Source organism: Thunnus albacares, chromosome 4 (genome assembly GCF_914725855.1).
Source record: "Thunnus albacares chromosome 4, fThuAlb1.1, whole genome shotgun sequence".
In the NCBI taxonomy this organism is placed as follows: Eukaryota; Metazoa; Chordata; class Actinopteri; order Scombriformes; family Scombridae; genus Thunnus; species Thunnus albacares.
This window is the reverse complement of record NC_058109.1, coordinates 10,607,069-10,631,361: the sequence shown is the minus strand read 5'-3', so window position 1 is coordinate 10,631,361 and position 24,293 is coordinate 10,607,069. Positions and strand designations below refer to the sequence as shown.

The following is a 24,293-nucleotide window of genomic DNA, read 5'->3' as shown; positions in this document are numbered from 1 at the left end:
GTTTGTGAGCCCCGGTTTAGTCTCTGTCCTGGGTCTTGAAGTGAGCTCAGTGTAGCAGCTGTTTGACTACCCAGACTCCCTCCCTCTTTAATGTGCTTTTGTCATGACTGCACCCTCCTGTAAATGTTATAACTTCTCTACGCAGTCGTGTATATGTGCATGTGTCGCTCTAGTATATGCATGGCACAAGCCACAAATATAAGAAGCTCACTGTCCTGTTTGTATTTCTTTCAAAGGTGGGGTTGATTATGTTTCAACTCAGTTCATTTGCAGTGTGGAATTTGGTTATTGACGATATTTTGAATTAGAATTAAATTAACCCCAATTCTGAAAGAATTAAAGTTTTCTAAAAGCTACCCATTTGGATTGTGTCCTCTTTGCCCTTTTGTTACTTCTGAATGCATCACTAAACCGACCTGTATCCTTCAGGGCAGAAACTGCTGACATGCCTGCTACCTCGGTGGCCCTCTTACTGCTGTCATCTACTGCTGTGCCCTCCTGTGTCGAACCCCAGGCTGCTTTTGCTCCAAAAAGCTTCTCACTGTTATTTTAATATCATGTGTCCTCTATTAAGTCATGCTGTGAGCTCCTTTTTAAGCTCTTTTGCACCGTGTTGTTGAAATTCTGTGTGTTGTGCGCATGAGATCTTATGATGTATTCTTTTCTTTTCTTTACCCCTCCTGCTTTTTCAATCTATCATCTCTTTTCTCTCTCTGCTTCCCCTGCCCTGCCTTGTTGGTCCTAAGTCATTGCTTGTCCCAGGGAAAAGTCCCAGTAAATATGGACGGCGAGGCAGTGCCATAGGGATAGGAACCATAGAAGAGGTTCATGTATATTTTCTCCCTTCTTGTTTACTATTTTTTTGTCTCTGGTCTTAACTTTTCTAATGTCTTTTTATCATGTGAGTGTACAATTAGTAGTTTTTAGAGTCAAATGTGCCTGCTCAATGTTTTAGTTCCTGTGGCTGTGAGAGATTTTCTGATATGTAGGTTTAATAAATTATGCCATTTGCTTAGTTATAGTTTTAATTATAATTTCATTCATTTCATTGATTCATACAGTGACTAAACCCCCTTGCATTCATGTATTATGACAGAGGGAATGATTTATCATGGACTGAGAGATGCTATAGCTCATTTACTTTGGCCTAAATCCTTCCTGTATTGTAAATACTTTTTTACAGTTAGATGATTTCATTTTTAATGATTCCTGTTTTCTTGTTTCATGTTATGCTTTCCATGGCAGCAGATCTCAGGGCCTCATGCATGAATTCCTTCACTTCATTTGACTTTTAAAGTTGTTATCAAACACTTTGAGATAAAAGCAATAACGTCAGTAAAGAAAATGGTGCGCAGACTCCCACTTATGTTCTTATACATAGTAACTCATGATGAATCATACCGCATCTTAAATTAGAAGTGTGTACCAGACATTTTGAAATTTGAACAAGTAAACTCTTCAATCTGACCTCAATACTTAAATCATAACTAAATAGAAAACCCAGCAGAAGGCTTTCCAAAGGGAAAAAAGGCGCTAAAGCCTGATATAAAAGTTAAAATAAGAGAATTAATCTGAAAATCTATCTTAACTTGTGTGTTAATATAAAATAAATTCCTGTCTGAAGCTCACTGCATCATGGATTTGTAAAACATGTTGCCAAATGTGTCATTACATCATCAGTCCATCAGTTCATAATTTCTTCACAGTACATATATTTTACATATAGATACTTCCAGTAGCCTACCTTGTCATGTACCGTATTTCATTTCTACTGTGGTTGTGAAACGGTTACACTGTCCCCATAGTGTGTCTGACTTTCCTCTCCCTACCTGCTGTCAGTCATTGATAATTCCTGGAAAAAGCCCAACCAGGAAAAAGTCTGGGCCCTTCAGCTCCCGTCGCAGCAGCGCCATTGGCATCGAGAACATCCAGGAGGTCCAAGAGAGGAGGTGAGAGGACGGAGCAGAACTGATAAGCAGGGAGTGGGTAGTGAGGAGAGAGTAGTGTTGCAACAGATGGAAACAAGGACATTAAAATGAGGAATTCAGCTAATGGAAGATACACTGTGGAAGATATAGGCTCTTGTTGGATAGCTGTCTTGATTAAGAAAGGGGATTATGAATGATTTACGCTGTTTGTTGTGCTTTGGTGTTTCTTGAATTACAGAACTATTAAAATGTTACATGATTTCTGGGTTGTAACAACTGAACAGGAGCTTCATAGCAACCAAAATCACCTAATGGATTATGCTTAATACTAATTACTTACTTATATGAGGCTTAAATCCATGGAATATTACTGTCTCTGGATGTAGGAGATAGGATCTGTCAGACCAGATAGACAGATGCTTTCTTTAACAATGGTTTGCTATATAGAACAGACTTTTCTGTTTAATACCAGTGATTTTTCTGCAGATATTTACCACCCTAGACCATTTTCTGTTAGACAGTGAGGGAAGCATACTAACAGGTAAAAGTGAATGTAAGAACTGATTCATTAAAAGATCTATCGACATGAAACTTGACCAGCTTCCTCAGAGTAGATGCTGCTGGGTTTTTTCATAGATCATGTAAGTATTGCTGTCAAAGGTTAACTTATTGTCTACTGTAGTACCAAAGTACTCATAAGACTCTGCAATTTCTACCTCTTGGCCAGTAATCACATTGTTGCCTGCGGTGTAGTGGTGACAGCTAAAATCAAAGAACACTTTCTTGGTTTTTGTCACATTTAGTTCTAAAAGGTCAACTAAAATGTCAACAATAGTCAAGTCTCAGGTTGTGGATTGTGGCACTTTAAGACCACTTTTTCTGATCAGGTAATGTGAATGTGTTGTAACATTAACTTACAGTATTTTGATGTCTCAATCTCCATCCCAATCTCCGTCCCTGAAGCCGGGAGGTGTCACCCAGCACCCAGAGGTTACCGGACAGCAGCCTCTTGTCACAGGAAAACAAATCAGACAACTCCTCCAATCATAGTTCTCCAGAGTTTGCTGCTACTAAGAACAGGTGACTATTATTTAAATATATGATCTAATCTTATACAATATAATATTCCTGCAAATTGGGAAGTTATTTGTGGTGGTTGATGCCTTGGATGTGTGGGGAGGGAGTTTGCATTTGTATACATTGAAAAAACTGATTATCTCCTTGAGCATCCACCTTAATAGCCTAGTTTCTAATGCTTTCTAGCATTTGTAATGCAACATGCTAAAGCATTTACATGTCCCATTTCAAAATGTCCCTTTCTGGTTATTTTTTCTCAAATTATTTTCCAAATGTAGCTTGTTAATTTGTCGTCTCTCATTTTACAGACATTACCCACATGACAGGTTTGATTTAAATGTCTAGTTTAGATGAAAGGGTAGAATACATTTTTGACTTTGTATTTACATCATGCATAAACATGGGGATTGTGCAATGCATAATGTTGTTAAGTAATGTTCTCAGTCATAATTAAGTCAGTGCACGCTTAATCTTTAGAAGATTAGGTACATGCATATACCTGAGTTAATCTGAGACAAGATATCTGACACAGATGCAAACACACCTCTGTCTACTATCTAAGGGGAACAGATGCGGAACAAAGATGCTGAATTAATTTGACTCTTGAAATGAAAAATAATAAACACAAAAATGGAAGAAAGACCATTGTGATCATGCCGCCCAAAGAAATTCAATGTGAGGGAAACACAGGCGTTTGTGCGGTCAGAGTGACCCAGGTGTGTAGTTTGGCGATGTGTTGCAGGGCGCCGTCCATCCCCGAGGCTCAGGACCTTTCCCGCTCCTCCTCCAACGCCAGCAGCTTTGCCAGCGTTGTGGAGGAGCACGAGAACGAGCATGAGGCCGAGGAGGAGTACGACACTGGACTGGTGGGTAGAGAGTGACAACACATCATTAAAGTGCATGTCTCTTCCCTAATCCAAAACAGCAACGGCAACCTCTCTCAGTTAATGACATGTTTATATTACCATTTGTTTAACTTGTCTAATTTTATTTGTTTTTTTCTTTGTTGTTCGCTGTTACCTGAACAGCTGAAAGGATGTGAGATGGTTTGATGGATTTCACCACATCCCAGTAATGACAGGTTTCAAAATCTATTGCATAGAAATGCATATTACTAGGTCCATGTGTTTCTTTCGCCATTTTGTATTCAAAAACAAAAGAAAAAAAAGTAAATGCATATACAGCCGCAGAGTAGAGCTATGATTCTGATTATGTTCCCTGTCAGACACCAAATTGCTTGTTCTTGTTATATATTGTTGGTAAAAAAAGGAAATATTTCTAACTTCCTTTTACCACTCCTGCAGGAAAGTGTATCCTCTGTTACGCCACTGAAGAGAGACTCATTTGGGTACAGCTCTGGGGTGGAGGACAGTGCGTGCAGTACCAGCCAGGGAGGTTTTTCAGGTGAGTTAAATAGAAGAGGAAAGGGCTCCTCATATTACTAGGCCAGTGATAGCTTGAGGGTGTGGGAAGCAGGCAAGTTACTAAAAGGTCGACTGTTTCACACATCCAGAGTATCTGGGGGAAAATCTAGATGAGGCATATTTAAGAATAACACTCTCTGCTTCCTGAGCAATTAATATTTGAGTGCCCTTCAGTGATGAGTGCACCAGTCCAGCTCAGTGCCAGCAACAGAAGGCCTGCGAAAAAAGAGCTCTGACTCTTCTTAAATGAGTGAAGTTCACTATGCCTAAAAATTACAACGTTATCTATGATTCCCACACAACTTCTGTTATGCTGCACTTTTTTTTTTCTGTCACTAATGATTCACCCTGAACCATTAATCTTTTGGATGCTGGGGTATCCTTTTTTTGGCTAGAACAGCTGGCAGCATTATGTGCTTGAGTTTATTAACCATGACAGCAACACATCTGTCGCCTCCCTCCCAGCAGCTTCTCGTCCTCAGCAGCAACCTGACGGAGTGAAGGCGTCAGAGCCAAAAGCGACAGACAGCCGGCCCAAGACAGAGCGCCCCCCGCAGGAGCACAAGTTCTCAGCGGTGAGACAAAGTGCTTGGCGTCAGTCATTAGGTGACACTCAGATGGTGTCGTTGCATGTGGAGATTTTACAACGTCACTCGAATGAGTGTTCCCTCTGATGTAGTACTCAATTATCTTATTGAGATTCAAAGTTCATTGTTGACCTCAGGGTCCGTTTAGTAGCTTTTCTGGGGCTTTCGATCCTGTCACATGATAGTAGATGTTCACATTTCCATTGTTTCTGAGCACTCTAAAATCATCTTTTTAAAACAACATGGATGAAGATGCCGAAAGCTTCAAAACAGTTACTAAATGGATCTTGAGGTGAGATTGTTTTGTCAACAACAGTTTGATTAACAATGACAGTATTCAGCAGAAAGACCACAAATTCATCGGTTCTAGTTTCATAGGTGTGAGGATTTGCTGCTTGGTCTATTTGATATATCTGGTTGTTATGGATACTCTTTTATTGCATATGTTGATATTAACGATGTCATCATCTCTCCTTGTGTGTATGCAGAACTGTTAGCCACGCCCCACTGATCACTACATCGACATCCATTTTCAGGTTGGACATAATGTTGATATATTAATTAAAGTATAGGTTCGCAATTTTTCAAGTCTGGCCTAAAACAATAGTCAGGTGCCCAAATGAACATTGACACGTTTTTCTTGCTGTAATCATTCCTCCTGTTCGTTCTGGCCATTAAGAGACCCCTTCATGATGCACACTAGTGATGGGGGACAAAATCCCCAGCCTTCCCTCTGTGCAAAAATGTATTTAAGAGTTTATTTGAAGCTGATATGAGGCTTCAGCTGTCCAAGTTAGTCAAATCAAGTCAATATCTTTCAAAGTTACCAATTTTTTAGTGCCATATTATGCAGCTGAACAGGAAAATACTGTCCGTCGAGACACAAAAAGAGGGACTATTTAACTAAAACGACTGGAACTGTGGAAAATGTGGGGATCTTCTAATGGTCAATATAAACAGGAGGAATCATGACAGCAAGCAAAACCTGACTATTGTTTTAAGACACACTTGAAAAATTGTGAGCGTATCCTTTAATGACAGCACGACTGCAAAGATATCTTTCTTTATCTTTTTTAAGCTGTTTTCCTCTCTCTCCTCATCTTTTTACCCTTCACTCACTTTCTCTTCTTTTATGTTCATCTGTGTATCTCTCCCATTTCCCTTTCTCTGTCTCAGCTTTCCCTCAAGAGGCATATCTTGCCAAAAACGAGCCAAGGGCATGTGAACTCAAACACAGACGCAGAACAGGAGCAGGAGTTAGAAGCCAGATGAAGAGACTGACTGATCTTCCTTTGTATGTTTGGCATGGATCTGCTGCCTGTCATGACAGACACCTAGCTCCATGGACATGTACCTATAGCCTCCATTCCAGCTCCATCTGGCACCCTTCTTGAAAGCTCAAGGCAAAGGAAAAGAGACCTCCGCACCCACGCAGCATCACTACTGACTGTCATCTGTCAGCTGGTTTAACAGAATAACTCTGCCTGCCTGCTCATTCTTCAGGCCAGTAAGCTCCAAAACCTTGTTTGCCCTCTTTTAAAGATCAGGATTTGAATGAAGGTTTAATCTTGTGACTGAAAGCACGATGAAAGAAACCAATCAAACCATTTAGCTTGTGAAACAGTGGGTCTGCAGAGAGGAGAGTTGTACTAGAGAGGAAAATGGTTTATTTTTTAATGTCAACCTCACATCCCACTGTGATATTGTACATGGGTCCAACTTTGATGTGCTGAGTGTGTGTTTGTGTGGCTGTCTGTCGGGCCATGTTTTTGTGTTTAATTAATGATCTATTCTTCTGAGTATTCTGCAGTGGATATTTGTCGTGTTTTACGACAGCTTCCGTACATTTGTCACGTTTTTGATGGAGGGCATTTCTTTGATGCGGTTGTTGGTGGCTGTAATAGCATCAATCACCTTCCTCTTAGGTGAGTGAGGGATGAAATATACTACAAAAAATGTATCTGCAATTTTTAAATTCAAATTCTAATTGTACAACAGTAAATCTGTAGATAAAAAAAATACATATTTTAACATAACTGTTGATGCTATATGGTTATAGTAAAAAGCAGAATTACTGTAATGCCCCAACCAGCAACATGCATCTTCAATCCACAATTCAAGGTACTGCTGTTTAGAACTTTGTCTCCAAAATGCTCTTTGTCACACACCACTTGTTGATTTGATGTCTGTGTACAGGTGTGTATACAAGGATACTGTGCATGGTGTAAATCTGCTTGCAAAAAAAAACTCTCCTCTGTACACTGGTGCCATGCTTGACATAGAGGTGTTGTCCCTGTGATTTGTGTTTTATTGAAAACCAGCCAACATCTCCAGATGCAGTGCACATTGCTGATAGAGAGCCAAAAACCAGTTTCCTACTTCATTTGTAAAGTGTAATATACATATGTGACCTAAGCACTACATTTTCAGAGTTATACCGAAATGGTGACCTTTTGAAAAACCTGATTTGTCGCTGAATATGAATTACACTGTGACTCGTCTTGAAGTTGCCTTTATCATGATTGTGTCACGTGAGCTGCTGTGAAGGAGGGTCATATTTAAAGGCTTTGCGTTGCCAGCTGGCTTGAATGTAAAACAAGGTAGACATGTATTTATTTGTACATATCTGCTGCAGCGAATGGTGATAATGTGTTGACTGCTGACCACAGTAAACCTGAGTCTGAAACAGCTCACCTTTCCTGAGTGGAGAGGCTTTTCCCCTATCTTCAGTTTGTTATGAAGGAAAGAACTGACACAAGGATTTTTTTTTTGTTATTTCAGTGATGAGAGTGAAGCAGACATGATATTTATTGTCTAAGGTGAATTAATGATAGCATTTACAGTATGTGAAATTACAACAGATTTGAAGACACTGGAAACAAATGCAAAACACAGCCTGTTAATGTATACATACAAGCTACAAATCACTCAGAACAAATTAAAATATTCAGCATTTGACTCTACTGGAAAATGGCTTAGTTCACTTTTTAGTTCATAATGACACATTTGTGTATTACAGCCTTTTGAAGTCAATATTATGAATTGAAGGACATGATTTCAAATGATTTTCCTCTGGGCTGGAAATGCTTGAGTAGATGGATTACGCCCTCTTGTGGCTTTGTATTATTATTGCACATCATTATGTGGTTCCATTCATCTAACTGTGCTTGCACTGTACGCCAATGGCCGATCCAAACCACAACAGATTGGGAGCGAATCTTCTATGTGCTCAATTCAAATGATTGTATTTCTGTTCTTGTCTGCTTAAGCCCTTGTTCAAAATATTTGTTTGTAAATATTGCTTTACATCCTTTTTTTGTAAATAAAGCCAACAAAAAGGTTTAATAAAGATGAAGATACAAACAATATATCAAAACACTGCGGTTATGTTTCCTTAATAAATGTTGATTGTTACTTATTGCAAATACTTTGGTATGAAATTAGGCATACATTATTTGGAAAAAAGTGGCACTTATTGCAAAATGATTGAGGTAATGTAAGGCTTTGACAAAAAAAATCCCTCTTCAAACATAATCATTCCTATGAAATAGGTTTTCCAAAACAATTTACAATTTTTGAAAATAAAGCCCTCTATCTGCCTCTCTAACCAATCTCCATACAGTTTTCATTCACATCTCCAGATTCCACCACTTGAAGTCAAATGGTTCCCTGCGGACATTGGAGCCACAATGGACCTCTCCCTGCAGTTTGTGGTAAGAGGCGAAGTCGTCAATGAAAGTGCATGTGAGGCCTAGGCCTTCCATCAGTGAGCACATCTCAGCCTCCAGGGCACAGCGTCCATTCACCTTGGGGCCGAAGGGCTTCGGGATGCCAAGGTTTTTCCCCAAGACAATCATGTTCACCTGGAAACGTGACGGATCATGTGAAAACCACAAGTGCTATCAGCTCCTAGATTTACTTACATCTTGTTAACTGATGAGTGCTTTAATGCCTCTAAAATGGAAACAAGCTTTGGAAAATTAGCCAAGTCATATGCCAGTTTACTGGCAAACCTACCATGTCAGGGTAGTAAGCCACTGCTCTGTACTCGTCCTCGAACTTGAAGAGGATTGGCAGGTCAATGATGTCCTCATCATCCAGGCCCAGCTCTCTCTTCAGTACATCCCTGTTCCAGTCGATACAGCTCTGAGAGAGAGTAACCAGTAAAAAAGACACCATGCATTGTTTATGTAAACAAATGTGCTGGTAGCATGCAAAAGAATTGACCACAATAAACTGTTTTATTTTAAAGATAATTACTTCTTTGATTTTCACTTGGAGGTCATGCTCCAGTACTCAAATTCATTTTGTTTAAGCTACTTTGACTTCAAACAAAAAAAGACACTATGTGACCAAAAGTATATGGACACCCCTGCTAATTGTGAAGTGCAAACAACAACAGCTCATCGTAAAGCGATAGGCCACACAAGCTCATAAAATGAGGCTGCCAAGTGCTGAAGCATGTAGCAAGTAAAAATGGTTTGTTCTCATCCACTACCAAGTACCAACCTACTTCAGGAAGCAACATCAGTGCAATAACAGTTTGTCAGGAGCTCCATGACATGGGTTTCCACAGCAAAGCAGAGGCACACAAGAATAAAATCACTATGTGCAATGCTAAGTGTCGTCTAGGATGATGTAAAGCAAGTGTGTTTTCTGGGGAGATCAATCATTCTTTACTGGCTTTCTGATGGACAAGTCTGGGTTTAGCTGATGCCAGTGCTGTCTGAATGCATAGTGTCAACTGTTAAGATTGGTGGAGAAGGAATAATGACGTGGGCTGTTTTTGGGTTGTTTGGGTTAAGTCCCTTAGTTCCAAAGGGTAACCTTAATGCTACAGTATATCATATTATATCACACGACAGTGTGATTCCGACTTTGTGGCGACAGGTTAGCCTGTCTAGCCTTTACTTTTTAAGATGCACACCACATAACTGCAACATCATACCCTTCTCTCTACTCATGTTTCCAGTCTCTCCTAAAAACATAAAGGGAAATTACTGCAGATAACAGCTGCAGATGGCTGCAAGAATTTATGTTATGATTTTCACAGATTGAACTAGTCTATCAACTTTTTGATATGTCTCATCGTATAATGTGACTCACCTGTACGTAGTTATTTTCAGCTTGCAAACTTTCATTACTAAGCATCTCATCCAAAGTGACTGGTTCTTCATCTCTCCGACCTTTTTTAAAAGTATGGTAGAAGTATTGTAGAAGTGAGTGTCAGGACTTTTTATGATGAATTTGTTCATTGCACATTGTAGATTTGCCACAGATAAATTGCTGAAGACAGGCTTACCCTCAAACATTTTGGCTTGTCCGTGACCATCGTTCTGTAAGTCTCTGAATAGTTTGTAGGCCGCATCTGGGCTAGCCAGCAGCAGCCGGAAGCCCTGTGAACAGATACACAAGAGACAAAGACAACACGGCTGTTTCATATCCTGAGAGTTTATGCAATCCCACTGTGTAGGTTACAGCATTTCAGTATGGGCCAGTAACAGCTAAAGGCTTCCTGTTCCACCTGTATTCTCCCTATTTCTATTTGTCTATTTAAGAGGAAACATTTACCTTTCTGTCAGGTGCAGGAACAAAAGACATGAATTCATCTACGTGGCCGACAACGAGCCAGTCAGAAAATAAGGCAATGGGCTCCTGAACCTTCTGGGCCCACAGGAAGTCTTGAACTACTTTGGTCATGTTCCGTCCTTTAGTTGCCCTTAAAGAAAGACAAATATGTCGGTTTGTATGACAAAAGTCTTCTGTCACATGTTCTGTTTACTGTGCCATCCAACAACAAGGAACTGGATTTATTAATCATTTGCAAAGTTGCTCATGCATAACTGAATGACTCATATTCTCAAGAAGTAAGGGGCTTATCTCTGAATCTGTTGCAAACTCACGTAGGAAAGGCCACTCCAATGATAATTCTGCCCAGGGGATAGTTTTTCCCGTTCACAGTGACGGGAGGACTGACCTCCAGATTACCGAATGAGTCCAGACCGCTCACATCCTTTCTCTGGGCCACCCTTGTCACATATCCAAAGTCACGTCCCTGAAGACATGAATTTGGTTGAGATAAAACTCAAAAAGCTTTTCCATTTCTAAAAGCATTATATATCTCCAAACATTAGATTTAAAGAGAAATCTGAATCCATCACTCACCAGTAGCTCATTATATGGAAAGTCCATGAGTTCTCCATCTCGAGGGGAATCCAGAACAACAGGGAACCGGTGGTGTGGTGCGTCGATATAACCAAACTCCAGCTCGTCCTAGAAAATTGTAGAATTAAATACTTTTTCTTTCATTCAGAGGATTTAACATATTTTTTCAGTTTTTGCCTAAATGTTTTATGTGAATTTGACAAATTTTTCTAAGTTTCACTTCTCTTTCTTGTGACGGGGCGGTTGTGAAAGATCCCTCTGATATAATTACAGTTACCAGATACTTGGTAACTGTAACTGTATTTCCAGTTCCTGTTTCTTTTTCTAAGAAGTGTCTATCTTTCTATGAGGAAGACATAATACTTCATAGTAATTCTTTCTAATTTTTTTGGTATCATCATGCAATTATTGTGAAACACAACCACATACTGACTGTAGCTGCTGTCAGATAAACCTTTCATGACTTGGCTTATTGGTTTGGTTGGATTCGCAGGCACTCTTAAGGCTTTCCACATTCTACCAAAATGTATAACATGTTTTTTTTAATTTTGATTGAAGAGATAATCGTAAGTAGCTGTAATCTCCATGATATTTATTGCCTGTAGAAAAATAAATTAAATGTGAGGTTGGGTTCTCAAATTAGTTCATTGACAGTCAATTCAAATGAAGTTATACAGCCTTTAATCAAAGGCTCAGAGGGCATGATTTCACATGATTAAAAGCTCTCAGTGAGACACACAAAGACTTCTGCAATTTTCTGTTGTGGTTCCAGTAATATTTGCTGTTAAAGTGCAGTTGTAAAAACAATACTTTGCACTCATATTTTGGAATGTTTGATTTAATGAAAGGCTCAGCGGGCCTCACCCACCCATGTTTTCACATGATTAAAAGCTCTCAGTGAGACACACAAAGACTCCTAAGAAAACTCCATTTAAAAAGAAATAAAAAGTAATCCCAATGAGGAGCTTCCCAAAAACAGAAAAGGTGAGAATGAGGAGCAAACATCAAATGATTGTTTATCACAGGTAAAGCTAAGCTCCACATGAAAGTGTGACACGAAGCTTGCGTTTAGTTTTCTTGCCTGCATCCAGCGATCTCCTCTGTTCATTTTCTCGTCGCAAATCTTAAGTTTGTACCCACTCCTGGCTACAAGGTTTCTCATTCCTTTCAGGAATTGATCGTTGTCAGATGTGCTGAGAAGGCAACCACAGACAGAGAAGTGATTCTCATTAAGAAATCTTTTGCAAAATGCAAATTCATGAGTATGAGTCAAAATTAAGGGGATTGCGCTGTTGAAATAGCAGCTCTCTAACATCCTATTGACACATCTATTGTCATCATCATCTTAATTATTCTCCAGTCAGCTTTTACCTGCAAACAAACACCTCTAGAGGCTTGAGGGTGTTGGGTGTCATGATCCAGGGTGCCACTCTGAACATAACTTTGTCTGTGTAAATAGGCGTCTCTGGAAGTCCCTGTCAAAACAAGAGAGACGCTGCTGAGCTTCATGTCTGTTTACACTGAATCTGCGTTTGATCACTTAAATATAATAAGACACCGAATTAACTCAAAGAGAGATTTTGTCATTTCCAAGTAGTGACACAGACACAGCAATTGACCTTTGCTTATTTAGAAGCAAATTGACTTATAAAAATCTATCTAGTTAAGTTATATTATTGATATGCATGAAAGTTCATTCTGGGCCTCTCAGCATAGTTTAACATAAAATATTGAATAGAAATGAGATTAAACTGTAAAACCCTGTAAAAATAAAGATGTGTAAAATGGTGGATGCCATGTTGCAGGTCTTACTGTAGAGATGGGCTCTAACAGACTGAGGTTGATGCTGATGAGCCCGTCGAAATCTTTGTCAGGAAACCTGAGGCCCTCCACATAAAAGTTCATCTCTCCTACACCTCCAACGTAAGGCACTTCCTGGGACAAGGAGTCACTGCTCAGCACCAGTGGATAGTCTTTCACAAATTGGTTGTATAGTTTATCTGCCAAATTAAGAAAAGCGTAAACAAGGTTAATTAAAGGCATTTGCTTTGGGGAAAAAAAGTGATTAAAACAGCACAAAGCCTTAAATAACCAACTGAATTACTTGCATGTTACATCATCTGTTTTGGGGCTTTCTCCGCCCTAATCTTTACTCACACAGGACATTATTCCCCACTTCAGAGGATCTGGCCCTGAAGACTCTGACACTCTCTGCATCTCCCTGAGAGATGTGCATTGTGAGCTTGTAGCCCTCTGGGAGCTTGGCAGGGCCTCTGGTCCGCAGCACCATGACAGACATGTCCTTCAGATCTGAACATCCACAAATAGTCATCGGTTTATCAAACCGACCTCACACATCACCACTTTAATCCGGTGACTAATATGAGCAAATATGAGTGACCTTTTGATGCCGATAACAGTTATGAAAGTTAATGATACAGAGGGAAGAAAGACTGGAGTAAGAGTATTCACTAGTGAACAAGAAGCTGTATTGATTCTCTTTTACCTGACACTCTGGAGATGTAGTCCTGCTCTGTGTCTGGCTTCTTTCCATAGGACCGCTCTGAGTCACAGTTGACCAAAACGATGGCTCCATGCCCATTAGGACCCCATTTCCAGGACCCCTAACAAGTTTTCAACAAACACGATACCCCTCCCCCACATTATGATTCAAGTTTTTATCTACAGGTACATGTAAATGAATTAGATTGACAATTCCCTTGAAAATCTAAATGCAAAAAGTTTAATAAACAGTGTAGAGTTTAGACTTGCACACACCAAACTGCTGAAACACAAATATTGCAAAAGCACAGTTTAGGTATTGGAGCAACACATTTATAATAATATCAACAGACAGACAAACGGAAGATAAATCAAGATGACAAACTAGGTGAAGTGAAAATTTCAACCACAGAGCAAGGCAAACCTCAGCTACTGACTACAGCCTTATAAGGCTTGTAAAGAGAAATTATCTCACACACAGTGTGCAACATGACAAGCATAAAAACCTTTAAAATAATTCATACACAGCATAAAATCTGCTCCATAAATATAATCCAGGTTGTTGTACACGGCATGTTATTTATTGTCTATCAGAAAGTGAAAAGAAGAAAAAATATCTCCTTCATTAGGTGTCACACTTTGCGCTGCCGTCTAAAACTGACACATTTGAGCTCACCTTATTGGGGTTGTTCTTCTCCACAAAACCATCTCTGTCCGCATCCACATCCAGAGAGATCTCTGTGAGACAGACATACAAATATTCCAGATATTGTCTCATAACACAACACAATTATTGTTTTTTAAAAGGCTGTTTAAATACATTTATATTTCACAAATCTGAACATCACCATGTACATGAGTCAACTGGATATCCAAAATAAAGACCATTACAGCTTATATATGAGTCATGTTCAGATTACGATGTGCACTTAAACACACCACTAAAGCTGACAGAAGAACAAATCAGAGTTAGAGATTGATCTAATAGTTTGTACATATCTCTTATATATTTTTCTTTGGTAAAATGCATCTTGTTTTATTATGTTTTCACATACCAAGTGCAGTCAGGTGCAGGACTGCTCTCCCCAAAACATCTTCATTCTTCCCATAGTACCGGATTGACAGCTTATAAAGTAAAGGCACAAGTCATTTATACACACAACATTATTATTTTTGGTACCACTTTTATCGTTAAGTCTTAGAGGAGCATGACTGAATGCTGTACATTACAAAGCTCTTGAGTCCTGTTCAGTATGTAATATCTCCTCTTATTTGAAAAGTGATAAATGAATCATCAAAATAACAAAAGGTACACATGCTGCAGGGAGGGTGAGTGGACTTTGGCCACTCTAATTATAAAATTGATTTATCCAATGACTGCAGACAATTGAGTTAAAACAAGAAAGTCACAGATTTTTATTGTAGCGGTTTGCTTTCAGGTTCTGCAACTTACTCATATTTAATATCTGAAATGCAGATATTTTACTTTATTTTAAAGTACTTTATTATTTTTTATTATTTCATCTGAATTATAAATAATGATGATCATTTTACATGACTACAGTTTTCACACAAACTTGAATCATGTTCCTGAGTTTGCATTTTTTTCATTTATGAGCAGTTGTTTCCTGGAGCTGGTTATGACCCATACGTTAGCACATATTCATCAAGAAATACGACTAATTGTTTTATCATCAGCATCTAAGGCCATTCACTTCTGTCCTACTTTACCTTGTTATCATTTTCATACTGGCTGGCACGGCTCATGCTGATGTGTAGCACTGAGTTTCCATTGAGAGGGATGGGAGAGAGGTGGGATGTTTCCTGGGACGGTGGGCTGATGCTGTACTGAACATTGGCAGTGCACTTCACAGAGAAGAACTTGGACCCGGGAGGGGCACTCCTGAGAATCAGAAAAATAACATATTCTGATGCATGTCTGAGCTGTTTACACAACACAGGCCTAGTGTATTAAACATAAAGAGCATGTCTAAGAGCAGATATTTGTTCCTATACAAATAAGGAAGAGCATTGACTGTAATGGGAAAAAATACAATATGTTATACTTAGAAGTATAAGAAGCCTACTCTTGATTCAGGTGTTTTAGCCAATTATAGACCTATATCTAACCTTGCATTTCTATCTAAGATCCTTGAGAAAGCAGTCTCTAATCAGCTATGTGACTTTCTACATAACAATAGTTTATTTGAGGATTTTCAGTCAAGATTTAGAGCGCATCATAGCACAGAGACAGCATTGGTGAAAGTCATAAATGACCTCCTAACTGCATCGGACAAAGGATTTGTCTCTATACTTGTCCTGTTAGATCTTAGTGCCGCATTCGACACAATTGACCATCAAATCCTTTTGCAGAGACTGGAACATTTAATTGAACATTAAAGGAACTGCATTAAGCTGGTTTAAGTCCTATTTATCAGACCGATTTCAGTTTGTACATGTCAATGATGAATCCTCCGTGAAGGCAAGGGTTAGACATGGAGTTCCACAAGGTTCTGTACTTGGACCAATTCTATTCACCTTGTATATGCTTCCTTTAGGTAATATTATTAGGAAACACTCCATAAATGTTCGTTGTTATGCAGATGACACCCAATTATATTTATCAATGAAGCCAGATGAACCCAATCAATTAAACAAACTCCAAGCATGCCTTAACGACATAAAGACCTGGATGACCTGCAATTTTCTACTACTAAATTCAGATAAAACTGAAGTTACCTTGCTTGGCCCTAAACACCTTAGAAACACATTAACTAATGATATAGCTACTCTGGATGGCATTACCCTGGCCTCCAGCACCACCGTAAGGAATCTGGGAGTTATCTTTGATCAGGATATGTCCTTTAACTCCCACAAAAATCAAATTTCAAAGACTGCCTTTTTTCACTTACGTAATATCGCAAAAATCAGGCACATCCTGTCCCTAAAAGATGCAGAAAAACTAGTCCACGCATTTGTTACTTCTAGGCTGGATTATTGCAGTTCTTCATTATCACGCTGCTCTAATAAGTCTGTAAAGACTCTCCAGCTGGTCCAAAATGCAGCTGCACGATTGACTAAAACTAGAAAAAGAGATCACATTTCTCCCATTTTAGCTTTGCTACATTGGCTTCCTGTAAAATCTAGAATAGAATTTAAAATACTTCTCCTAACTTACAAAGCCCTTAATGGTCAGGCACCATCATATCTTGAAGAGCTCATAATACCGTATTATCCCACTAGAGCACTGCGCTCCCAGAATGCAGGCCTACTGGTGGTCCCTACAGTCTTTAAAAGTAGAATGGGAGGCAGAGCCTTCAGCTATCAGGCTCCTCTTCTATGGAACCATCTACCGGATTCAGTCCGGGGTGCAGACACCCTCTCTATGTTTAAGAGTAGGCTTAAAACTTTCCTTTTTGATAAAGCTTATAGTTAGGGCCGACCAGGCTCGCCTTGGATCAGCCCTTAGTTATGCTGCTATAGGCCTAGACTGCTGGGGGACTTCCCATGATGCACTGAGCTCCTCTCTCCTCCTCCTCCTCTCCATCTGTATGCATTCATGTAACATCAATGCATGTCAATAACTTTGCTTCTTCCCCGGAGTTTTTTGTGCTTTCTCATCTCACCAGAAACCCTGGATTCTGGGCCGAGCCTTCGCGGTCCTTCACAGTCCTGATGGCATCCTTCCCTGGCTATTGATATTTATACTTATTGTTGTTGTTATGATTGTTGTTCTTCTGTCCCCCTCCCCCTTTCCCTCTCTCTTTCTCTCTCTCAACCCAACCGGTCAAAGCAGATGGCCGCCCACCAAGAGCCGGGTTCTGCTTGAGGTTTCTACCCGTTAAAGGGGAGTTTTTCCTTACTACTGTCGCCAAGTGCTTTCTCATGGGGGAATTGTTGGTTCTCTGTAAATTAAAGAGTACGGTCTTGACCTGCTCTATGTGAAAAGTGCTTTGAGATGACTTTTGTTGTGATATGGCGCTATATAAATAAAAATTGATTGATTGATTGATTGATTATTCTGATACTTTGCTACGTACACTAAACTTTGATGATGTTTTATAATCTGATTTATGGTGAAACTACTTTGCAGATAACAGGCCAGTCAACACGTGAAATACGTAGTATATTAACATTTCGACAAAACGTATCATATCAACATTTCTACAAAACGTATTATATCAACATTACCAAAATACGTATCATCTCAACATTTCTAAAGTGGCGTAGTTCACATGTGATCTATATGAGTTGATCTTTCCTATATAGGAGGAGGAGGGCCAGGTTGATGGATAGTAAGTTTCTTGGCAGCAAGTTGGAAATCAGCGGAGAACTCGGTTCGAGACCACCTCGAAACCGAAACCAATGTCCGCTTCCCGTTTCAACCGACAAAAGCGGGTGTTTTTACCGAGACGTCAGGACATTTGCAGCCGTTTTTCTGGCGAGAAAACCGTTTTTTTTCAGTGAGACATCGGCCGTTTTCATTTTATTATTTATTTTAATTTTAACCCAAATCATGAACCCTAATCAAGTGGTCTTTGTGCCTAAACCTAACCAGACCTTAACCACAGCGTTTTCACACCATAAAACATCTATTCAACGGGTAGAAATGTTAATATGCTACGTTTGTAGAAATGTTGATATGATACGTAATTCACGTGTTAAAACGTATTCAGCGTTTCTGTGGTTTGCAGAAACATTCAATGCCAACGTTTTCTTCTGGCGACTGTTGTATGCTGTACAGATTGTAAAGCCCCCTGAGGCAAATTTGTGATATTGGGCTATATAAATAAAAATTGAATATATTATACTATTCTATATATTTATATACTATACTAGAATAGAATAGGATATTTCCAGAACCTAATATTTTTTCCATAAAGACCCAGTTTTAACAGAAGAGATCGGAATAAAGCAAAATAGCATATGTATCTTTGTGTGTGTGTCGCTGTATATAAGAGCAGGTTGAACATATGCTCCTACCTGTGCAGCTTCACCTTCAGTTCGTAGCCGACAACGCATACAACTTGTGTAGGTTTGTCATAATCTACTCTCAGAGTCCGGGAGTGCATCATTGCGCAGTCAGTCAGAGTGGTACAAACGCCGTACAGCTGATCCGTTACCAGCACAAGTGGAGAAGAAGACTAGTCTTGCATACAGACTAGTCTGAGAGCAACAGGTGATTATGAGGGCTGCAGGCTGGAGATTTTAAACCTCTGGGTTCTGGGCGGTGTTTGTTCAGAGAAGGTTGAGATATTTCCTGGGACGGTGGGCTGACGCAGTACTGAACATTAGTAGTGCAGAAAAATAGCATATTCTGATGCATGTGTGGGCTGTTTACACAACACAGGCCTACTGTATTGTCATTTACGTGACTATAGTATGTTTTCACACGAACTTGAATCATGTTCCTGAGTTTTTTTTTCATTTATGAGCAGTTGTTTCCTGGAGCTGGTTATGACCCATACGTTAGCACATATTCATCAAGAAATATGACTAATTGTTTTATCATCAGCATATAAGGCTGTTCACTTCTGTCCTACTTTACCTTGTTATCATTTTCATACTGGCTGGCACGGCACATACAGATGAGTAGCACTGAGTTTCCATTGAGAGGGATGGGAGAGAGGTGGGATGTTTCCTGGGACGGTGGGCTGATGCAGTACTGAACATCAGCAGTGCACTTCACAGAGAAGAACTTGGACCCGGGAGGGGCACTCCTGAGAATCAGAAAAATAGCATATTCTGATGCATGTCTGGGCTGTTTACACAACACAGGCCTAGTGTATTAAACATAAAGAGCATGTCTAAGAGCAGATATTTGTTCCTATACAAGTAAGGAAGAGCATTGACTGTGATGGGAAAAAATATAATATGTTATACTTATTCTGATACTTTGCTACGCACACTATACTTTGATGATGTTTTATAATCTCATTTATGGTGAAACTACTTTGCAGATAACAGGCCAGTCACACCTGTCCGTTGAAAGGATAATGACAGACTGTGTGTGTCTGTAGAGTTAGGAAAAGGAGTCCAACTGACCTGTCCGTTGAGAGAACAATAAAGAACTGTGAGTGGAGACATAACTGAAGAAGAAGCTGACTGTATCTATCTGCTGAGAGTATAATGGACTGCTCAGAGCATAACTTTATACTTTACCTAAGACAGCTCTCTGTATCTGTTGCTGATATTGTACCTGCTTGCAGATGTATTAACCAAGAAAGATATCCTGGTTTGTGAGTCTTTGTTACAGAAACTGCCACCACACTTCCGTATGAATATAAGCCACAAGCTCATATTTTGTAACAGATGGAAAACCAAAGTAGCAGCTGTAGTCATGTTTAAGTTATTCAGTCTATATTCTTTATTGGTTGGAGCAGAGCAGAGCAGGGGGAAAAAATGCTTTGAAGACATACTGTTGGTTTTATTAAAATGAAAATTAGGATGGTGTGGGTTCATGCATGATGAAAAATTAAGTTTGCAGTAGCAGCTACAGAAGATGTAAAAACTGTCAAGACAGAATAAAGACCGAGATTAGCTGGTGGGAGATTGCAATCAATCATTAACTGAAAGGAGCCTCCAGGAAATACAATGGGCCCATATTTACCGGTATGTTTACAGAATCTGAAGCTTTTCCTGGTATGAGACTGAGATGAGGACATTCCTATATTCAATCTAAGGACCAAGACACGTGATAACCCCCAACACTCCATCTCAGGTTTTCCATGAGTCAGCTATCTTGTGGTATTGTAATTACCATACATACACTTACTTTTGTGTAGTGCTAGTTAACACTCCTGTTAGAACAGCAGGAAGCCTGTGGCCTGTGAAGCGAGCCGAAAATTGTGTGCTGGGTATCCATCAGTCTCTCAAAGGCAGTAGATACAATACTACTACAATACTAGTACTATCAAATGCTGTCATTTTTTCCCAAACCCTCAAAATATTCATATCCACATCCATTTTCATGTCAGCTGTTTAAATACCAAAACACCATCACAATTTAAAATACTTTTTAAGTGATTTAAGTTATTTAAACTTAAAGTAATCAATTTCCCTGCTGCCTCAAAATTTTTAATTAATTGATCTAGTGGATAATGGGCCATTCAGAGTTAAGTTGTTGAAATATGAAACTCACTGGACTCAAGAAGAAACATTTAACACCCTGCTGCATGTGTATAGATTGATTGCATTGACAGGAGGTAAAGTCAGCAGCAGATAAACTGTGCACAGACCCATATACATACATTACAAGCAGGCAGGACATTGGATTATAATTAGATTTTAGTATTCTTCATTGTGAGATTTAATAATCTTAAACCCCACCAATTCATTTGTTTGAACTTGAACAACTTCAGCTTTAACAGTTGGACTCCCTGGCTCCTCCATAATTTGCTGACACATTGTTAGACAAAACTATATCATTTAAGAAAAAGGGGTCCATGTATCATCTGTTGAATCAATTATTTCATTCAATCTGAAAAAACTGTCTCACAGGGCTGATCAAGTAAGTCATCCTCTGCCACAATGTTCACAGACATGTTGAGTTGTTGGTTTCTGAGGATTTCCTCTTGGTACTCAATAATCTTGTCCAGTTTCATGAGCACTCATCTGAAAATCTGAAAAAAGAATAAAAAAGATTAGTTTTACTAGTTTGAAAACATAATCTTGTATACAGACCGTCCATTATACGTGCATTTTAATAAAAGTAAAGGCCCTGCACATCCACAAGTGTTTTTCTTGATTCTGGCTGATTAGACCTCTGCTCAGGTTTAAGTTAGGCAAAGCTACAATGGGAATTGTGCATATTTATAAAACTAAGAACTAATAAGAATGGCTGTGCTCTTTCTGGCTATGCTATGTGCTGTATGTTACAGAGTGGCAATGGTAACTTCTAAAATAAAGTGCATGTTGCATGTGAGGTCGCAGGTATGAATCTCTGTTAGTTTATGATTAAACACCAGCGGGTACTGTGGAATATGCTGTCCTTTGTTCCTGGTGGGGAAAACAATCATTTGTGTGTATGTAACCAATGAAGCTTTCACAGCAGCCTCACATCAATTCAGTCTTTTGACAGCTTTGAAGTGTTTGGATTCAGCAACGGCAAACCATAAAAAAGATATGTTTACCAGTCTCCACTTTTTACAGTGCAGTTGGTCTTTGTTTTATTTCGTTTACACACATGAGCCATCTATTCAATATGGCATAAGTGACATTTGTCATTTGTTTAAGTGTAAAGGACACAAAAAAAGTAACAGAAGATGATTTGCTTAAATGTGTTTGAGATGCAGTGAGTTCTGTGCACCTGTTCTCCTGACGCTGTGTTCAGGAACTTGCTGATGGCAGAAAGATAACGCTAACTCTCTTATCTAGAAGACAGAAGAGAGAAAGAGAAAATGTATTGAAACAATTAAAAATTTAGGTTACCGCACCAGCCATAGTAAAAAAAAAAAAGGAGCGGTCCTATCACCTTCTTATCCAGGTCGTTGTTGATGAAGGCTGTGGCTGCCTACTGAGGTTAAACATCGTCTCCCTCTCCTCTCCAAACAGCTACCAGCTGCTCCACCCAGTGGCAAGGGTACAGCAGGTGGTCTTCAGTGTGACCTATAGGTGTATACATACATTTGAAAAAGAGAATGAGTGTGCGTGGAATGTAGGTGTATGTAAGTGATAGAGAGGTGGTGTGTCAGTCTTTAACCCCAGATACGATAGAGTGTGTTGTATGGCTTGCTGAGCTCCAGCAGGCCGCAGTGTTTGCTCAGTTTGGTGACAAGTGTCAGATAACGGCACAACATTTTGTCTGCTCCTCTCTCATCCTGCTCCTCCTAGATCTGGAAGAGAGTTTTCATGTTACAAAGATACTCCTTTTTCTTCATATTTCAAACAAAAAATGTAATCATTTTCATTTATTCTACAAAAGTAAATGATGTCTAAATCTTGACCCTCATCTTCATAGTTGTCAGGGTTGATCGCTCTCTCCAGCAGCAAGTCGTACACACAATGGGTAAACTCCTCCTCCAACCCCCTTCACATACAGACCACAGACCTGGGCCTGGGAGAGGGGACAGATGGGAAAATTATAGATCACATTCTATATTATTTAAGACACTGAGATATATGAGTCAGTAGAGTGAAACTGCATTAAAAAAGTACAAGATAATAAACAATGAATTATTTCATGTTCAATTGATAAAAATAACCTTGAAGTTGTATATGTATAACGTAAATGTGAGCGAGTGGATGTATGCTTTTTCTGCATTCAGCCAGAATATATAAGGTGGTAGCCTGGCGAGACTGATCAGAGATGTCCTCCTCAGCGTATCCCAGCAGCACCTGCAGTTGCATCTCTGAAATCATATTGCTTTTGACATTCTTCACCAGTATGGTGATGGCCTGAGAGAGACATTGAACAACAGAAAAAACAGTCCACGTCAATACAATTTAAAACACACACACTAACATTATCATAAATGAAATTTAAATTTGTAGTAATGTAGTGTTTTAATTAATTGCTGTTATAGGAAAACACAATGACATTCAACTGAGGATATTTTGAATATACATGAGAATAGATATTTTTTTTTAAAGTTTATGAAATTGAATGGTGTCTTCCTCTTTAATTTATCCTCTAACTCTTTCTCTAAGGCCTGGAGCTCCTTGTATGTCTCACAGAGCTGATCGATGATATCATTCACAGCCAGTGTTAGCAGACATGGAAGCAGACAAGTTACTAAAAGGTTGACTGTTTCACACATCCAGAGTATCTGGGGGAAATCTAGATGGGGCATATTTAAGAATAACACTCTCTGCTTCCTGAGCAATTAATATCTGAGTGCCCTTCAGTGATGAGTGCACCAGTCGAGCTCAGTGCCAGCAACAGAAGGCCTGTGAAAAAAAGAGCTCTGACTCTTCTTAAATGAGTGAAATTCACTATGCCTAAAAACTGCAAAGTTATCAATGATTCCCACACATTTTTTCTGTTGCACTTTTTTTTGTCACTAATGATTCACCCTGAACCATTAATCTTTTGGATGCTGGGGTATCCTTTTTTTGGCTGGAACAGCTGGCAGCATTAAAGCGACAGACAGCCGGCCTGGGACAGAGCGCCCCCCGCAGGAGCACAAGTTCTCAGTGGTGAGACAAAGTGCTTGGCGTCAGTCATTTGGTGACACTCAGATAGGTTCACATTATGTGGAGATTATCTTATTGAGCTTCAACGTTCATTGTTGACCTCAGAGTCCATTTAGTAGCTTTTCTGGGACTTTCAATCCTGTCACATGATAGTAGATGTTCACATTTCCATTGTTTCTGAGCACATTAAGAACATCTTTTTAAAAAACGTAGATGAAGATGTTGAAAGCTTCAAATCAGCTACTACATTGATCTTGAGGTGAGATTGTTTTGTCAATAATAGTTTGATTAACAATGAAAGTATTAAGCAGAAAGACCACAAATTCATCGGTTCCAGTTTCATAGGTGTGAGGATTTGCTACTTGGTCTATTTGATATATCTGGTTGTTATGGATATTCTTTTATTGCATATGTTGATATTAACGATGTCATCATCTCTCTATGTGTGTATGCAGAACTGTTAGCCATGCCCCACT

General features: G+C 39.3%; 2 protein-coding genes and 1 long non-coding RNA gene across 6 annotated transcripts in view; 1 reads left to right on the top strand and 2 right to left on the bottom strand.

The window, feature by feature from the left end:
• LOC122980436 (rap1 GTPase-activating protein 1-like) overlaps positions 1-7,246 on the top strand; it is a 93,406-nt gene extending 86,160 nt beyond the window's left edge. For 2 of the 3 annotated variants that reach the window (XM_044348460.1, XM_044348461.1), the window contains 8 exons: positions 747-824; positions 1,840-1,949; positions 2,892-3,008; positions 3,730-3,871; positions 4,310-4,409; positions 4,895-5,004; positions 5,505-5,552; positions 6,193-7,246. In XM_044348460.1, coding sequence (XP_044204395.1) covers positions 747-824; positions 1,840-1,949; positions 2,892-3,008; positions 3,730-3,871; positions 4,310-4,409; positions 4,895-5,004; positions 5,505-5,513 — 666 coding nt within the window. In that variant the 3' untranslated portion in view covers positions 5,514-5,552; positions 6,193-7,246. The remainder of the gene's footprint in view (positions 1-746; positions 825-1,839; positions 1,950-2,891; positions 3,009-3,729; positions 3,872-4,309; positions 4,410-4,894; positions 5,005-5,504; positions 5,553-6,192) is intronic. The other variant, XM_044348462.1, reaches the window with a different exon arrangement.
• Positions 6,887-19,400, bottom strand: LOC122980437 (protein-arginine deiminase type-2-like). Of its 2 annotated transcripts, XM_044348463.1 has the most exons (16): positions 18,667-18,883; positions 15,415-15,586; positions 14,739-14,808; positions 14,360-14,421; positions 13,688-13,805; positions 13,339-13,491; positions 12,994-13,181; positions 12,553-12,656; positions 12,263-12,374; positions 11,182-11,289; positions 10,920-11,071; positions 10,588-10,735; positions 10,319-10,412; positions 10,123-10,202; positions 9,034-9,162; positions 6,887-8,879 (listed from the first exon to the last, which is right to left on the bottom strand). In XM_044348463.1, exons 1-16 carry the CDS (start codon positions 18,756-18,758, stop codon positions 8,646-8,648), a joined length of 2,016 nt encoding a protein of 671 aa, XP_044204398.1. In that variant the 5' UTR covers positions 18,759-18,883; the 3' UTR covers positions 6,887-8,645. The 2 variants fall into 2 exon arrangements, with proteins under 2 accessions (XP_044204398.1, XP_044204399.1); XM_044348464.1 differs by lacking the exons at positions 15,415-15,586; positions 18,667-18,883 and adding an exon at positions 19,232-19,400.
• Positions 19,401-20,934: 1,534 nt separating this feature from the next.
• Positions 20,935-22,511, bottom strand: LOC122980438. The gene is made up of 3 exons (XR_006403041.1): positions 22,157-22,511; positions 21,992-22,055; positions 20,935-21,305 (listed from the first exon to the last, which is right to left on the bottom strand). It is a non-coding gene; the product is annotated as an uncharacterized LOC122980438 (long non-coding RNA).
• Between the last annotated feature and the right edge of the window lie 1,782 nt (positions 22,512-24,293).

Coding starts and splice junctions, on each gene's coding strand:
- LOC122980437 (XM_044348463.1), bottom strand. CDS start 18,758: ATGATGCACTCCCGGACTCTGAGAGTAGATTATGACAAACCTACACAA. Junction 14,422..14,738: donor CCTGCACCTGACTGCACTTG/GTATGTGAAAAC, acceptor TCTGTCTCACAG/AGATCTCTCTGGATGTGGAT. Junction 12,375..12,552: donor CTAGAGGTGTTTGTTTGCAG/GTAAAAGCTGAC, acceptor TTGCCTTCTCAG/CACATCTGACAACGATCAAT.